The 12,073-nt window shown below is 41.6% G+C and overlaps 1 protein-coding gene across 5 annotated transcripts in view; it reads left to right on the plus strand.

Annotated features, from left to right (window-relative positions):
- Positions 1–4,815: 4,815 nt before the first annotated feature.
- PLAAT1 (phospholipase A and acyltransferase 1) overlaps positions 4,816–12,073 on the plus strand; it is a 34,172-nt gene continuing 26,914 nt past the window's right edge. The window contains exons 1-2 of one of the 5 annotated variants that reach the window (XR_006593436.1): positions 4,819–4,972; positions 5,781–5,899. Coding sequence is in view for 3 of the 5 variants with exons in the window: in XM_023260301.2 (XP_023116069.1) it covers positions 4,906–4,972; positions 5,781–5,899 (186 nt within the window). In the remaining 2 variants the exon portion in view is untranslated. Of the gene's footprint in view, positions 4,973–5,501; positions 5,619–5,656; positions 5,900–6,353; positions 6,634–12,073 lie in introns of those variants that run through there. The other 4 variants (XM_023260301.2, XM_023260303.2, XM_045051521.1 and 1 more) reach the window with 4 other exon arrangements.

Genomic DNA, 12,073 nt, shown 5'->3' on the forward strand with positions numbered 1-12,073 from the left:
TCTCACAGTGCGGGTGCTCTGCCTCATTGCCTCTCTGGAAGCCAAGATAAAGAACGGGGTCAATTTACTTACTGGGATTTTGCCATGGAGATTTGGATTGGAGAAAAGGATAGAAATCTGGCCTGGAAAAAGAAGGATAATGTAAAGCATTTTTTTTTTTTTTTTAGGAAAGAATCAGTGCTGTTAATTTCTTTATTCTGGTGAAAAGTATGGCGGGCCAATTGCAAGACTGAGCCAATATGGTGTACAGGAAATGATGAGAAACAGATCCCTTGTGGAGACTGTGGATAGCTTCATTAGAGCAGAGCCATCCAGTAGAAATATAATGCTAGCCACATAAGTAATTTTAAATATTTTTGTAAGCATATTAAAAAAGTACAAAGAAACAGGTGAATTAAAGTCATATACTTAGTTTAACTGAATATATTCAAATATTATCATTTCAAAATGAGACAAACCACATTATAAATGCCCAGCGGTTGCATGGGGCTGAAAGCTACCACACTGGACAGCACATTTTCAGAGAGCTAAACATGAAAATATTTTAAAAGAGAAAACTTCCGTGATGAAACACAAAGGATAAAACACAAAGTCTTTTTAAGAAGTCAGTAATGCCGGGCACCTTGGTGGCTCAGTTGGTTGAGGGTCCGACTTTGGCTCAGGCCATGTTCTCGCTGGTTCATGAGTTTGAACCCCACATCGGGCTTGCTGCTGTTAGCCTGTCAGCAGAGAGCCAGCTTTGGATCTTCTGTTCCCCTCTCTCTGCTCCTCCCCTACTTGTGCTCTCTCAAAAATAAATAAACATTAAAAAAAAACCCTCAATAATGTTACCTGTTTCAATGCATTTCAACAAAAACACTGACCATTTCTAAGTCATTAAAATCTAGAATACTATTCGAGAAAGAATCCAGGACTTGGCAGTGAAGAGGAAATAGGGGCTAATAATAACCCATCAAGGTTGATATAAGAACCAAATGAGATGATATGGATGTTTTCAAAAATAGAACACTGTAAATATGCCTCCATAAATAGCAAAACTTGCTTTTATTTTATTAGAATATTGGTCTTTGTTTATGTAAACACTTCAAATATCTTTAGATGATTCTTCCCTTCTGATATTTTTATGCTCTTTGCTTTTGAAGCACTTATACATTTGGAAGCATTGACCAGGAACGCATTCAAATTCCCAGGAATAGTCAGTCTGATAAAAGCTTGTAACATTTTCTCCCACCAATCAAGAAATATCTGAATGTGCACACATGGAAAATCTAGAGACTTTCTGAATGTAGCCAAAAACGTGGAGTGGGGGAGGGAAATGCTAATGGTTTCTCAAGTCTTTTCTGGTCAAATATCTGATTTAAGGACACTGTATTCTGAGAGACAGAAATATAAATATATATGTTTATACATATATAAACATGTTTTTTGTCCATAATGTCTGAGATTCTGCATTTTACTGTAATTACGTTTAGCAAGAGAAAAACATCCACGCATGTTCTGAGCGGCTCCCAGCAATCTGTCAGCTTTTCACAGCGTAGTAACCTACTGATCGCTTCCTCAGCCCTTCAATAAATACGTAGGCTGCGTGCGTGTGTGCTTACAGAACTTCACAGGTTTCCATGGATACAGGAATTTTAGTGCTAAGGCACATTTACTATCGCTTTTCTTGTCACCAAGAGTCCTGTAAACACTTGTGTTCTAAGATTTTGTGCAGAAATTTAGCATTTTATAGAGGACCAAGTCAGAATTTCCTTTTCCCAAATGCATTGTCTGATTTCCCCTTAGGGCAAAGTCCCTGAAATCCTTTATATTTGTGGCCTCTTTTTAGTGATGGGCTTTCATTTATTAGACTAATAAAAGGCAGTAAAGGCTTAACTGCATTGTCAGTATCACTTTTAAGTGGCAGATATTTATACTATGTAAATGTTACAATTAATAAATGAGACAACTGGTTCTGAATTGAAAATGGAAGAGGAAAATAGGGAAAGCAGAAATAGGAATATTATGTATATATTAAGCCATTTCTCTGGCTGAATATGGTGAAATTTAAGTGTTATTTCTAAGGATACCCTGGTATATCTATTCACCAAGCATAGTTTGAATTTACTGTTATTTATATTGTTTTTGTATATTTTAAGACCTTTCCACAGATCTGATGATGGCAAGCTATGTGTTATTTTTCCTGTTTTGCACATGTATAGCTCAGGCTTAGAAGGTTTCAGGAACCTTCTGTGTGTACTATGTCACACAGCTAGCAAGTGGCAGAACTGAGATTAGAACCGAAGACTCTTGTCTTGACTCACCGTCCAGGGCTTTTCCATTGTCTCTTTTCTTGGGTGGAATGCAGGCAGCTTCTTCTAGAAGGCATGCCCATTTACTTCCTTCCTTGACACATGCTGATAGGTTTCTGTGCCTCTGACCTGGTCCCCATTAAACCATTCTTTTCTCTACCCGTCGTCTTGATGTCCCCAGCGACTCAGTTCAGCCTAATTTACCAAGCTTCATCATTTCAAATGCACACTACCACTCAGAAGCAGTAATCACAGACAGATCACATAGCCTGGATGTGCACTACATGAGGAGTCTTTAGGGAAACAAATCTCTAGATCCATTCATACTGACCAAGAATGTACAAGGCCAACTGGATGAGAGGCTTGGGCAATTTGTGTAAAAATCTAGTCTGAGTAGACATGAGCCTGGATATTCCAGTCAAGAAAAAAGTTTTTACTTTAATAGCATGGGTTTCGGGGCACAGGGTCGAAACTATTTGAGCGACTGTCTCAGCTCTCACTTGCCATGCTCATGTAGCCAACAGCCTCCAATATTATCATCTTAGCAAGTATCTCAGGCAAGGCACGAGATCTTTTTAAGACCATCTTTTTTGCACCAGGCCTCATTCACCTCATATTTGTACAGGCCTTTTGGTTTTGTGGGGTTTGGCATGTGGGTTTCTTTCTAATTTTATTTTTTTTTAATCTAAAAGGAAAACTCTGCTTTTGCTGTCTAATAAAGAGAAAGTCTGGGTAGAGGAAGACCTCTCCACAAACAGGCCTGATCTTGGTCCAATCCCCACAGACACTGAATGAGGAACTTCATGGCTTAGGTCTCAGGGCAACTGCCAGGACGTGAGTAGTCATGGATTTGTTACGAGGATCAAATGATACAAAGGATATGAAAGTACTTTGCTGATTGTGTGTGTGTGTGTGTGTGTGTGTGTGTGTGTGTGTGTAAAATATCCACACAGAAAAAAGTTGTCTCGAGCATTCTGTCTGACATCACACAATGCCAATCGGTTTTAGCCTTTATGTATTAAAACGCAAATAATGATTCGCTTTGTCACAGCGCTTTCCCTGGAATGTGAACTTTATTCAACAACCAACATGACTAAATCATCCTCTTTGTAGTTATTTCAACGTTTTTCAACGCTTCCAACCCAGTTAGGCAACAACTGGGGTGCCGTGCACGTGGTGCCTCACTTAATATAACAGCCAAAATAATAGCAAATGGTCCTTTGGTTGTAATCTGACATCTGTTCCCATCGTACACCACGTGCAGCCCGTGAGATCCCACGATTACAACCCTAGATTCAGGTAAACTTTGGCTATAACTGCCCACGGTTCATTCCTCATTCTTTCTGACTGGAAATTTGAATTCTGGGCTGCTCATCCATAGAGTACCATTGAGTGATTAACCATCACTCCAATCTGTAGAAATGAAGAGAGAACTCCGGGTTCTCCTGAGCTACAACGCTTTCTCTGTTTTTCCTACAAATCTCATTCAGATGTCAAATTGAATTTACCCTAAACCAAATGCATTTTCTCTATACCTGGCAGGGATCTGGAAGTAAAATCATAAGATTTATTTCATTTTAATTCTATTATGATGCATTTAATCACAAATACCCCCAAAATGAAATGATAATTTATCATTTTGCCCTGACTGGAGCAATCCTCCTTGGTTCACACTCATGAATCCATAATACAGAGAGGAGACTGGATGATTAAGTGTCCGATTAGAGAAAACAGATTAACCTGGCAAACATAATAAATTTAACTCATAAGCAGGATGGCTTTATAAATGCTCACAATAACTCTCCTGTAGAAAATCATGAACCACTTCCTTCAGTGATGACTCAATTGAAATAGTTGAGGAACATAAAGTAAATGCATGTTTATGGCTTTCTCTCCGAGACCTTAAACGAGGATTGAAAGGCATATCTGATTCAGTTTAGGACTCTAAAAATATATTAAATAGGGAACATGTAATAAAAATATAAGCTCGAAAAAAACCCACAAAGCCACAACCTCTCAAGTGTTCTAGTTTCCACTTTGCCAGTAATTGTACCCAGATCCCTGATGCTTTCGATGTCTTTTTTACCTTCTCTATGTCTCCAAAGTTGCCAAACCCAGACTCACTTTCAAACCATGCAGATTCACCCTTAATCTTGACAGAACCTGATTCCTTTATAAAGGCAGCTGCATCTTTACATAATTCTTATCCCACTGTGGCAACACACACAAAATTAGCAAGCTATTTCAGCCTCTGAATCCTGCCTTTCAGCTGAGATTCCATTTAATTCAGAGTAAAAATCTAGGTTCTGACTTGTTTGCAGGAAAGTCCTGTGCAGAGCTCCAAAAAGTTCATTTAGCAGTCCGCCTGGCTTTCCTTACTTAGCTGGCTAGTATTCCTGGCCTCCCTTTTCTTAGCAGTGAGAAAGGGGATACTCTTCATGCCCAGCTTTATTTTTAACTCACACGGTTTTATTTCTGGAAGCCTCTGCTGGCCTTCCAGGCCTGAAAGAGAGTCAGTTAGGCCCTGCTCTGTCACGTGCACCTAAATCACGCTGAATAAGGGACTTGCAGAACCAGACCTTTGGTAGGGGAAGGGCAGAAGAGGTGAGGGGGAATGAATGGACTGCCTGAGAGAGAGAGACTTCTGTCTTTAAGGAAGGCCCCACCCCATCAGGATCCAGGTAAATTTGCCCCTGGGAGAAACTAATACCTGGCTGTAGCGGGAGGGCACACTCTTCTTTCCTTTCTCCTTTCTCTCCCCTTCCCACTCCGAAGTTGATCCTAGGCTAGAGGGTGGTAACAGGGAGGGGTCCAAAGGGAACGGGGTCCATGTGTGTCCTCACAGCCTTTGGGCTCTGGATCAGGCTCACAAGCGCTCACCCTGTGGGTAGGTGTGTGTGTGTGTGTGTGTGTGTGTGTGTGTGTGTGTGTGTGGTGGGAAGCCGGGAGGGAGGGTTTCTAAGGCCACTCCCTTTCCCCACCTTTGCTGAAAGACCCAGCTGCTTTCTTGGGGCGCAGGGACTATGGGTCCTTTCCTGGGTAAAGGAATTTGTGCCGCGCTAGAAGGGTGTGTACAGCTAGCGGTGAGTGTGCATTCATGACGAGTGTCTCCACAAGTCAAGTTCGCAACTGCAGCCCCTAGCACAGCCCTTGGGACCATCAAAGTTTGATGTAGGAGTGTCCTAGGGGCTGGGAGCGGAGCACTGCAGTCATTGGTCGGATTCCATGCTGGGGCTGCGCTTTGACCGCTGTGTGTCTGTGAGTTACCGCGCGCGCGCGCGCGCGCGCGCGTACGTACAGATCAGGTGTTCTGTCGGGCTCTTCCAGGTGAGGGTGGGGACCCAGGCGGTGGCGCGGGCGGGTGCGGAAGACTTGAGCGTGCGCAGCAGTGTCCGAGGCGCCAGGACAGCTCCTCGCGGTGGGGTTGGCGTTGGCGCTGGAGGGTTGGCGCTGAGTGGGGGTGAGCTGCTGTGGCCTTGACCTTCCCAGGGAGCAGATGGAGTGGGCCCGTGGCCAGTAGCCGAAGAGGCAGCAGCTGCGAGGCCAGGGAGACCCCAGGACCCCAGCAGCTGCCGCCGGTGGGAAAGACGACCCGGATCCCAAGCAAGGTGTGCTGGGGGTGGTGGGGAGGACCTCTAGGCTTCCAGACAACCTTGTTTGCACCACTTGTCAAATACCCCTCTTTGTTACAAATTGGAGAACTGAGTCCACAGGGAGAGACTCAGTCTCCAAGTCACACAGTTATTAAGTGTCCGAATCATGACTAGAAAACTGGTCCTGCCCAAAAAGGCTTTTTAATTTATTTTTTATTTTTTTATATGAAATTTATTGTCAAATTGGTTTCCATCCAAAAGGCTTTTTTAAACCCACCGTCCTCACTGGATGAATATGGATTATAATACAAGTAATTAGCATTATAAGATATTAGGTGATATTACTTTGGCTTTCAAGACTATTAATATGATTTATGTGCTGGAAAACCCCAGCCACTCTGTCCTCCCTGGGCTTGAGCTTCTCATTCCTTCATTCATTAGACATTTACTCAGCAGTTATTTGTGCCAGGCGCTCTGCTAGCAACTGAAGGTATAGAGACAAACGAGAACCAGCAGAAGAAATTATTCCCGGGACACCAGTAACTGACGCAGGTGTGGGAAACACAATGGGTGTTAGATAAAACGCACCGCGAAACTCCCAAGGAGATGTCATTTCTGGCCGACTGCAAGAAGATCTTGGAGAGGAGGTGGCATCTGACCTGGATCCCCAAGAGTGGGGCTTTGGGGGGCATTTGGAAATGGGCACTGCACTCCAGGTAGAAGGTGCAGTGTTAGCAACGGAATTCCAGGTAAGTGTGAGGAATAATGAATAGTTTGGTTTTCCTGGGATGCAGTGATGAAAATATGGAGGCAAGGTGGGGAGTCAGTAGTGGGGAGCCTTGGAAGGATTCCAGGCAGTGGCTGAGGATAGTTCATCTGGTTTGGAGGATGGTTCACTTGGCAGTGAGGTGGAACCCTCAGCTGCAGAGTGAGGATGTCTGACCAAAGATCCTTAGAGCTCTGAGGGGCTGTGGAGTAGTCATTCTGAGACTGCAGAGCTTCATGGGGCCATTTCAGTGTAGGAGGACCAAGGATGGAAAAAATGCAGCTGAAAGGGTTCAAATCACATTGGGAGACTGTTGGACTAGGGATGGTCTGTGGTAGTATTTCATACTTCCACAGCATTCTTGGGAGTAGTTTGTGAAAAAGTGCTCTTAGTATTCCTGTTACACAGGTGGCCTCATGGACATGAGCAGAAGTTAATCAGCCTGTCCCTATCTGTTCAGGGGGGCAGTTATATCTTTTGGGACCAACAGGGTGCTATGAACAGGGTAGCCTGTTTCTTGTACAAAGATTACAGACTTACCTTCATGCCCCTCTTGATGATAAACTAGATAAACAAATCGGTGCAGATGAACTGTTAAAGTATTTTTTTATCTTAAAGGTGACACACACAGATCATAGTAGAGGACTTCATAAATGTATCTTTAATGGGTTCTGTGTTAACTCATGTTTATGAAGCACAATATTATCTTGTGCCCAAATGAAATGGGTAGACATGGCCCCTGCCTATCGACTTACCCAACCAGATGGGTTATAGCCATTTCCCTAACGTCTGAGTCTAGGTACTTTCTAGATGCTTCTAGCCCCACCTTGACACCTCTCCTGCAGGACAAGAGCAGGGATTCCCCAAGGTCCTTTTCCCATTACTCACTAGTTCTGCATATAAATGTTTAAACACTTCCTGTATTGTTACATGAAATGTTTATTCTTTGTGCTTTTGCAACTTCTCTACACAATGGGTTTTTGAGAAGAGGGAAAAATGAAATGTCGTTTAGTAATAATTCCTTTGGTTAGTGATGTGAATCAGTGGTATAAAGCAGGAACATGCAGTCTAGAATAAGAAGACAGACCTGGGATTGAGCTCTATCTCTGTCACTTACTACCTTTGTGACTTTAGGCCTGATGGTTAACTCATCAGTCTCAGTTTCCTTATCTATAAAATGGTGATCATAATAATTAGCTCACAGGTGTTACCTGGTCCAACAGTATTCAAAAAAGGGCCACAGATGTGTCAGCAATGGAGGCAATGCAGTAAGAATGGGATTAGGAACCTGGTCTTGGAGGTAGGCTTATCTGAGTCCTGGCCCTTTTCCCCTGTGTGACTTTGGGTAAGTTCCTGAGCTGCTGTAAACATCATATGCCTCATCTGTAAAATGGGGGAAATAATTATCTCTACTTCATGGTGTTGATTTGAGGATCACACCTTGTACAGTTCCTGGGAAATAGAATGAGAGAACATTAGAGCTTATAAGGGACCTTTCAAGGCCTTCTTACTCTAACTATTGTCCCCTCCCACCACCACCATGGAAATGTTATTTTCATCAACCCTTACTGTATTTAAACATTCCCAGTGACAGCCTGCTATTTGCACAAGGTACTCTATTCCATTGTTGGATCACTTTCAAAGAAGTTTTCCTTATGCACAGCTAAAATCTGCCTCAATATAACTTCCACATATTTATCCTCTTCTATGTTCTATATTAAAAAAAGCATTGGTCTGTTTTTTTTAACTAATGCCTATGTTTTTAGGCAATTGTAGATTTACATGCAATTGTAAGAAATACGACAGAGAGCCCTTGTATCTTTAGCCAGTTTCCCCCAATAGTAACAGCGTGCAAAACTGTAGTATAATATCACAGACAGGTTATTGAAATTGGCATGATCCGGATGAAAACATTTCCATCATCTCTAGAATCTCTCAGGTTGTCCTTTTATACCCACACCTACTTCCGTCTCACCACTTTTTTTAACCCTTAGCAACAACTATTTGTTCTCTATTTCTATAATTTTGTCATCTCGAGAATGTTCTATAAAAAGAATCATAGAGTATGAAACATTTTGGCATTGGCGTTTTTCACTCAGCCTATTTATCTGGGATTCCTTCAGGTTGCTGAATGTGTCAATAGTTTGTTGCTTTTTATTCCCTAGTAGTATTCCACGGTATGGCTATACCACAATTTATTTACACCTTGAAGGTCACCTGGGCTATTTCCAGTTTTTGACTATTGTGAATAAGCTGCTCTAAATTCTCACGTACAGGTTTTTGTGTAAATATAAGTCTTTATTGTCTTCAGTCTCTGGGGTACGTGTCCAGGAGTACAATCGCTGGATTGTATGGTAGTTAACAAGTTTTTAAAGAAATCGCTGCATTGCTTCAAGAGTGGCTATACCATTTTATATTCTCACCAGCAAATGGGTGATACACTTAGTGTGCATCCTTGCCAGCATTTTCTGTTGTCACTATTTTTTATTTTAGCGCTTGTGATAAGTGTGGAGTGCTATCCCATTGTGGTTTTAATCTGCACTTCCCAAGTGGTTAATGGTGTTTAACATGGCTTACTTGACATCTGTGTCATTTCTTTGGTGAAACGTCTTTGTGTCTTTTGAACATGCTCTAATTGTATTCTTTGCCCTTTTACTCTTGAGTTTTGAGAGTTCTTTACGTGTTCTCAATACTAGTCCTTTCTCAGATATGTGTTTTGCAAATCTTTTCTCCCATTTTATAGCTTGTCTTTTTGAGCTTTTAACAAGATATTTTGCAGTGCAAAAGTTTTAAACTTTGAGGATGTCAATTTGTCAGTTTTTTTTTTCTTTTATGGGTAGTACTTTTTGTATCAAGACTAAGAACTCTTTGTCTCCTCTAGATCCTGGGGAGTTTTTCCTATGTGCTCCCCCCACCTCTGTGTTTTATAGATTTACATTTAATTCCATGATCTGTTTTGAAATATTTTTTGTATAAGATGTGAGACTTATGTGGAGGTTTTAGTTTAGTTTAGTTTTTTTTTTTTTTTGCAATGAATATTCAATTGCTCTGGCAATTATTATTTTTTAATTTTTTAAAATGTTTTATTTATTTTTGAGACAGAGAGAGACAGAGCATGAGCAGGGGAGGGGCAGAGAGAGAGCAAGACACAGAATCCAAAGCAGCTCCAGGCTCTGAGCTGTCAGCACAGAGCCCGATGTGGGCTCACAAACCATGAGATGATGACCTGAGCCGAAGTCGGACACTCAACTGACTGAGCCACCCAGGAACCCCTGCTCTGGCAACTATTGAAAATCTTTTGTAAAATAGTATATGACCTTTGACAAGTCAAATTACCTGCCTGTTTCTATTTCTTCTGTCTTGAAAATGAGGGGCTTCTGCTAGAACTAGATGGGCATTATTCAAGCTCCATTCCTAGAATTTCTGGGGCCCCAGAAAACCTCAGAAGCAGCCGCAGTGAGGAGCAGATGGGGCTCTCATGCTCTTTCCTGACTTCGTCAAGGGCAGAGCTACTTTTATGTTTTATATTTTTGTGGGCCCATCTGATATTTGGTTTAATTCAGGGCTCTGATGCTAAAAACAAATTTGGAGAGCAGTGGATTAGATAATGTCTAAAGTACTTTTCTGCAGTAAATTGCTGCGATTCTAAGCACTTGGTGTGGGCACTCACTTTCCGCGTACATCTTAGCCTCCAGTCTCTTCCCTTAGTTTCTTGAGTGGTACCTCACAAGAAATATTTTCCTTGTTATCTTGTCATCCTTCATTATAAATAGGATAGGCTTCAGGAAATCAATTAGCTTACATTTCATAAATCGGTTTGCAAACCATATGCCAGAATGGAAAATGTGTTAAATATATTAAAAGTGGGCAGTGGAATTACCCATTCCACAACATTATTGTGGCTGAAAGGCTAAGGAACCAAAATCACACAAAAGCCATGAACCACTGTGGCAACATGTACAAAGAGCCACTGCTGTTTTACCGTCCACCTGTCTAGCTCTGGCCAGTTCACAAAGCACTTGTGACAGTTTTTAGCCCGTCCATTTGAGGTTACTTGCCACAACCTTTTGAGAGAAACTGATATTCTTATACGTGCCTGCAAGGTGGAGAAACTGATGCAAAATATGTCAGTCAGAGAAAGACAAATAGTGTATGATTTCACTCGTATGTGGAATTGAAGAAAGAAAACAAATGGTCATGGGGGGAGAAAGAGAGAGACAAACCAAGAAACAGACTCAACTATAGAGAAAAAGCTGACTGTTACCACAGGGGGATGAGTGAACTAGGTGATGGGGATTAAGGAGACACTTGTCATGATGAGCAACGGGTGAGGTATGGAAGTGCTGAATCACTAAACTGTGCACCTGAAACTAATACTACGTTGGATGTTAACTAACTGGAATTTAATTTTTTTTAATGTTTATTTCCGAGACAGAGAGAGACAGAGCATGAGTGGGGGAGGGACAGAGAGAGAGGGAGACAGAATCCGAAGCAGGCTCCAGGTTCCGAGCTGTCAGCAGCTCCAGGCTCTGAGCTGTCAGCCCGACGCGGGGCTCAAACTCACAGACCGTGAGATCATGACCTGAGCCGAAGTCAGATGCCCAACTGACTGAGCCACGCAGGCGCCCCTAACTAACTGGAATTTAAAAAAAAAAAAAAAAACAGGAAACTGTGACACAGACATTTTGCCCAACTATTGCTATTTTTTTATAGCAAACAGACGACCTGAGACAAGAGCTCACATCTTTAACACCCGTTTCCATTATTCCCCCTCTGTATTTAAAATATAAATGGTCCCTGACTCAGCGATGGTTTGGTTTATGATTTTTTTTTTTACTTAAAATGGTGCAAAACTAATATGCATTCAGTAGAAACCATACTTTGAATTTTGACTTTGGATCTTTTCCCGGGCTAGATCATCCAGGATACATCCAATCCTGTCTCTGGCTGCTGGGGCAGTGGTGCTGAGCTGTAGCAACTACAACTGATATGCTTAGAACCATTTTGTACCCTTATAGCCATACAACCACATTTTTCATTTTCAGTACAGTTCTCCATACATTACATGAGATGTTCAATACTTTATTATAAAACAGGCTTTGTGATGATTTTGCCAACTGTAGGCTAACATAAGTGCTCTGAGCATGTATAAGGTAGGTTAAGCTAAGCTAAGATGTTTGGTAAGTTAGGTGAATTAAATGCATTTTGACCTATGATATTTTCAACTAACGATGGGTTTATTGTGATGTAACCCCAACATAAGTGATCTGTATGAGCTTTCAATGGGTATTTTCCGAAAGTTGGCATTAGCTACTATATACTTTTTTCTATACAATGGAACGATAACCTAAGTAGTGGTAGGTTTTAAAGAAGTTAAATAGGGTTAATTGCAATAGTGCATTTGAAAAAAAAAAGTTATACTA

Source organism: Felis catus, assembly GCF_018350175.1.
Source record: "Felis catus isolate Fca126 chromosome C2 unlocalized genomic scaffold, F.catus_Fca126_mat1.0 chrC2_random_Un_scaffold_48, whole genome shotgun sequence".
In the NCBI taxonomy this organism is placed as follows: domain Eukaryota; kingdom Metazoa; phylum Chordata; class Mammalia; order Carnivora; family Felidae; genus Felis; species Felis catus.